The sequence below is a fragment of the Pteropus alecto genome, unplaced genomic scaffold (genome assembly GCF_000325575.1).
Source record: "Pteropus alecto unplaced genomic scaffold, ASM32557v1 scaffold220, whole genome shotgun sequence".
Classification (NCBI taxonomy): domain Eukaryota; kingdom Metazoa; phylum Chordata; class Mammalia; order Chiroptera; family Pteropodidae; genus Pteropus; species Pteropus alecto.
Genome location: NW_006430043.1, coordinates 1,409,459 through 1,414,876, shown reverse-complemented (window position 1 = coordinate 1,414,876; position 5,418 = coordinate 1,409,459). Strand labels below are relative to the sequence as shown.

The 5,418-nt window shown below is 53.3% G+C and overlaps 1 protein-coding gene across 4 annotated transcripts in view; it reads right to left on the bottom strand.

The window, feature by feature from the left end:
• The window catches only part of RARG (retinoic acid receptor gamma), a 21,168-nt gene that overhangs the window by 11,122 nt on the left and 4,628 nt on the right, over positions 1–5,418 (bottom strand). For 2 of the 4 annotated variants that reach the window (XM_006904534.1, XM_015588646.2), the window contains exon 3: positions 4,625–4,959. The exons of the other annotated variants lie outside the window; for them this stretch is intronic. In XM_006904534.1, the coding sequence (XP_006904596.1) occupies positions 4,625–4,808 (184 nt within the window). In that variant the 5' untranslated portion in view covers positions 4,809–4,959. The remainder of the gene's footprint in view (positions 1–4,624; positions 4,960–5,418) is intronic. 4 annotated transcript variants of the gene reach the window in all.

The window sequence follows — 5,418 nt, the reverse complement described above, 5'->3', positions numbered from 1 at the left end:
CCCTTCCCCGCCTGGCGGTTGTGGCTGGGCCAGGGCGGGGCACGCTTTTCTAAGAATCTGTTGTACCGGGTGGGGGGCGCACTAGGGTGCTGCAGGAGTAGGGCGCCAGTTTGGAAAAATAAAGAGCAGGAAGAGGTGCCAGAGTAGGCGAGGGAAGGGAAGGCAGGCGGTTAGGAGGGCCCCGGGTGGCTGCCGGGGACCGAGGCAGGGCAGAGCTGAGGAGGGCCCGGCTTGCTGAAGGGAGGGCGTGGGGTGGCAAAGCTGACTTGGGGTCTTGGAACAGAGATGAAGAGGGAATGCAGAGCTCTTTCCAACTCAGCGTGAGCTCCCTGCTCTTGCCCCTAACCCCAAATACCCCATTTCTAATCCGGCCATCCCCCGACCTAAAAGAAAAAAAAGGGTGATAGACTTCTGAATCAGAATCTGGCTAATGGCAAAAAAAAATTAAGTGCAAAATGGGGTGTACCCCAAAAACAAGGGGAAAGGAGCCCTGATTAGTCAACTCCAGGCTCAGTCCCCACCCACCCACCTACCCCTCCCCCTCTGAAATCTGAAAGGTCCCAATTAAGTCAGGCCTGCCTGGTTGGTAATTAGAACCAGAAGTGGCCAGGCCACAAGGAGGGGGGTTGGAAGTGGGGCACAGGAGGAGTGGGGGGAGGGCTCCAGGAAGTCATGAGTGCTCAATGCCCCCCCTTTCTCTTTACCAGATGCACCCCATTCCTCATCACCCCATCTGTGTGTGCTTCCCAGGCATTGCAGGAAGAGGGAGGCTTATAAGGGACCAGGCATTAAGGGTGTCAGGCCCACCCTTCCTATCAAACCTAACCCCCCTTTCTAGACAGTCTTAGTACAGCCTTGAGGAGAAGGTAAGAGAATGGGGGACTCTAGTGCCCCCTCTTTTCCCCAGTCTCCCCAGCCCTTATTGCAGCAATTAGACCCATTAGCCTTCTAGCATTTCATGGGAAACAGATGTTCTCCACCAGCCTGGTGGGAGTATGAAGGGGGGCTGCTGCCTGACTCACCCCCTTTCCTATGATCCCCACCACCAAGGCGTACCCCTCCCAGCTAGAGCCCCACAAAGGCATGGCCCAAGAGGCAAAGAGAAGTGCACCCTTCCCCCACTAACCAGGCTATTAGCACTCAAGAGTCTTGCATGGCCACCCCTCAGAGCCTCTACCACTCTGGCAAGAATGAATTTGGCCAATGAGAGGCAGTGGAGGGAGGGAGAGCTAACTATGCACCCCTTCTTTCCCCATCTCCTGCCACCTTCTGGATGGGGCTTGAGGGTAACTGGCTCTAAATTCCTCATGCTAAATTTGCCTTTTCTTCCAAAACCTTCCCTCAAAAAAACTGAAGAGGGGGCATTTCAAAGCATTTCAAAGCAAAGAAGGCCCCACCCCAAGGGTAAGTCCTAACTTAGGAGTCCCACCTGAAGGGCAATGGGAGGGGGCAGCAAAAGAGTTGGGGGAATAGAGAGGTGTGAATAAAAGACTGAGGCCCAAAGCAGGGATGTGAGGAGTGCTGGCAGGATGGGGGCTGGGACTGGGTAGGGGGCCAGGAGAGGGGGGTGCAGCCTGGGCCCCAGCAGCGGCGGCTTGCCCGGCTCCCCCCCGCCAGAGAGGTTTCCTGTTGCAATCAAAGCCCCGTTTGTGTCGGCCGGAGCTGGAGCCTGAGCCTGAGCAAGAGAGATCGGGAGGGGAGGGGAAGGAGGCAGTGGGCTGGGTTTTTTCCTGGAGGAGGCCTTACTGCCGCCTGCTCACCACCCTCACCCGCCTGCTTGTTCTCCTAGCCTCTCCCAGCGTCTGGGTTCTCTCTGTCTGTGCCTTTTGGCCTGTGTATTTCTCTCTCATCTTGTTTAGGTCTCTGTGTCTCTTTTTCAGTTTTAAGTAGAACTCTATTACTTCCTATGCCAGCCTGCCCTCAGTTTCTCCACGTGACTTAATGTGGTACAGTCTGGGCTTCTTGCCCCAGGAAAACTGTCACCAAGTTCAGAGGACAAACATGGCTAGATTCTCAGGACCATAGATAAATATATCACCTCAAGAGAGGAAGGAGGACAAGGCTTCCTTTTCCTCTTATCGCACTCTGTTCCCTGCAGTCTTGATAAAGCAAACATACAACACATCAGTAAGAACAGACACCAGGGTTTCATGTACATGTGTGAGCACGCACACCCCCCTCTGCTTTCCCATGCATACAAGCCCGTGCTTGCCTTGGCAGCACATGTTCCCCTTACCTCTCCCCTCCTCCACCACACGGTTCTGAGATGCCTGCCTCACCCACTCAGGCCCCTGGAGAACCCAGGAGGTGGAACAAGATGTCCCTTATCAACAGGATGTCTCCAAAGTGCTAGGGACCCATCATAGGATCCAGGAACCAGCCCCAGGGAGAAATTCAGCCTCCTTCATAGACCACCCTCCCTCCCATAGACTAAGAGACAGAGAGTGAAGAGAGAGACACAGATTCAAGGTGAGTGTGGCTTTAGCATCAGACTCTGGCCTCTAATTCCTCCGTCTCCATTAAATGACTCCAGCCCAAAAGGGACACTGGTTCAGAAATAAGAGACCACACTCTCACCCTTCTGCTGATCTCCCACTGTGGGAGGTCTCTCAGACTCCAGGATCCCTTCCCCTCCCCTCTGTCTCCCTCTTATTTACCCCAGGTGCTGCATGCCCCACTCTCATGCAAGCTGTCTGGACCCAAGCCTTCCTTCTCCTCCTCCCCGCCACTGCCTCTCTGCCCAGGCCTGTCCCCCACTGTCAGCCGCACCCTCCCCAGCTACCTGCTCTGGTTCTGGCTCCTCCCTTGGAGTTCTCTTTTCAGCCCTTCTCCTTCAGGGCAGGCTTTGGCGATAAAGCCCAGTTTGACCCCTTTTTCACTTTGAACCCTGCCCTCGATCTCAGTGTGTCGAGGGCACAGGGGCACAAGGAGAACTTCACTGAGGACTGGCTATGACTCTCAGCATTCTCCCCACTACCAATCTCTTTCTCCTCTCCCTCCCTTGCGCCTTTCGTTGCCTCTCCCAGAACCTGAGAAAATAAAGTCCCAAGGTATTGAGCTGTATGGTTCTCTGTAAGAAGTACATTCATAGGGGGAGGGTGGTTCCTTCTCACTTCCCCAGGCCCCAGGATAGATTCATGGGGTGTAAATGAGGTAGGGGAAGCCCAGCTGAGGTTTCCAAAAAGGGGAGCTTTGTGCTCTCTTATTCACCTGCACACCACCCAAATAACCCCTGTTGGACTACAGACTTGCCACCGGCAGGGCTCACCAATACCAGACACACCGTCAGCAGCCCTATTAAATCCCGCCTCACTCCTCACACTGACTCTTTGTTGCACACACTGGAATTCTGTATCTGAGCAGTCTCAAGGACATGCTGTGCACACACAACTGCATATGGTCCACACACACACACACACACACACACACACACACACACGCCTTCTCCAGATGAGCACGCTCTTTCCAGTAGAGCCGCCAGCCCCGTCTAGTCACCCCTTTATACATCCTCACAACCCTCCAATTGTCCTCCCTAAAAGGTAGGCCCCCTTCTCTCCCACCTTGCCTTCTTTCCCCAAGCTTGTGGAACTATAAAGGATGTATCTTTATCTTTTTGTCTTTTCCTCTTGTATCTGTTTCCATTTCTCTGGAACTGCTCTCTATCTCTCATTCTGTCACCTCCCCTTCTTTCCAGGTAAGGCCTTCTCTACACCAGCTCACATGCTGACCATTCACCCCACAAAGCCCAGCATCCCAGCCTTCCACTTCATGGCACCCATACCACTGATGGCCTAGTTGGGAAGAACGACTACCAAGTGGGAGGAGAAGGAATCCAGAGGCAAGAGGAGAGGGGATCCAGAGGGAAGAGGAGAGGCCTAAGGCTTGCCTGCTGTCAGCACTCAAAGGCTTAACTTAAAGTGGGCAAGCCTGAGGGACAAGTAGGGATCTGCACAGCACATGGGCACTTTGCCAGACCTAGAGGGAGGGGAGGAGGCCAGAACCCACATGGATGATAGGGAGGATGCTTCTGGAACACTCCCTCCACCTCCCTGGATTACTTTTGGTGCAAGAGGCACCTCCTTGCAGCTGTTTCTACCCTTTCCAGAACCAATAGGAGAGTTTCTCGACCCCACACATCTTTGGGCACCTGGCACTGGATTCCAATCCTCTTTTTGCAGCCTCCCCTAATTCAGAACAGTTTCACCTCTTGATCACAGAGCCAGCTGATTGACCTCCCAGACTCCTCCACTTCCCAGCCTAGCTCCCCGCAACCCCCATTACATGCCAACAGCAGCCTCAGACTTTAGCAGAACCCCTCCTAGGCTCCTATACAAAGGTATTCTCCTCCACTAGTTGACTCACTCAAGAGGCAATATTAGACCCCTCCCCCCAAATTTAGGCATGCTACTTTCCCATCCTATTTCAGCAGAAGAACTCTCATTTGCAAACACTTCCATTTGCTCCACATCTAGATCCCCTTCTAGCCACCCCTGTTGACTACTCCATTAGATCAAACCCCCATCCCTGCCTGCCTTCCTAACTGGAGTACCAATTTTCTATATCACCCACCCTCCAAATGTCCTGTTTTCACTTGCCCTTATCCCCCAATATATATGAAACTCACACAGAGAGGCCATCTCCTTGGGGAGGTCAGGCTGGCCCAGGCCCCGGAAGCTAGGACTCAGCATCTCAAAAGGTGGAGACCCCCTGAGTGCCCCTGGAAAGGCAAAGGGGAAGCCAGCCCCTGGATAGCCAGATCCAGGCCCCAGGGCACCCGCCGCAAAGAGTCGCTCCTTATTGGTGGCCATGGCAGCTGCAGTATGGGAAGCTGAATCCCCTGGGGTCTGCAGTGGGCAAGGGAGGTCTTCAGCCACAGCCCCTGCCCATGCCCACTGCCGCCCTAGCCTGGGAGGCTCCGTGCCCGCCCTTCCTGGCCTGCCCACTGGATCTCCAAGAGTCCTAGGGAGAAAGAGAAGAAAAGGAGGGATGAGAGAATGATCACTCTGATGTTCCAAGCCCATGGCCCTCTCTCAGTTGAAGTCTCTTCCCTCTGTGCTGCTAGGGTTTATACTGCCCTGGCTCAGAGCCCAAGGGGGAGAAGGCAGGGCAGATGCTTAGGCAGGCTCAAAGAACCTTTTCAAGGAAAGGTAAACTGGGTTTCCAAGGTGAATGATGGTCTTAGGACTCCTGGCAAAGAAAGCTCTTAAGCTGAAAAGTGACCAATAAGCACCACAACTGGGCTAGACATTTAATTTAACCCTCACATCAATCTCATGAAGTAGGAATTATAATTCCCATTTTGCAGATGAATATATGCCTTACTGTTAAATTGTATACCTGAAACTTACTGGATTTCGTTAACCAATGTCACCATAATAAAATAAATAAACAAAAGCATTTCACAGATGAGAAAACTGA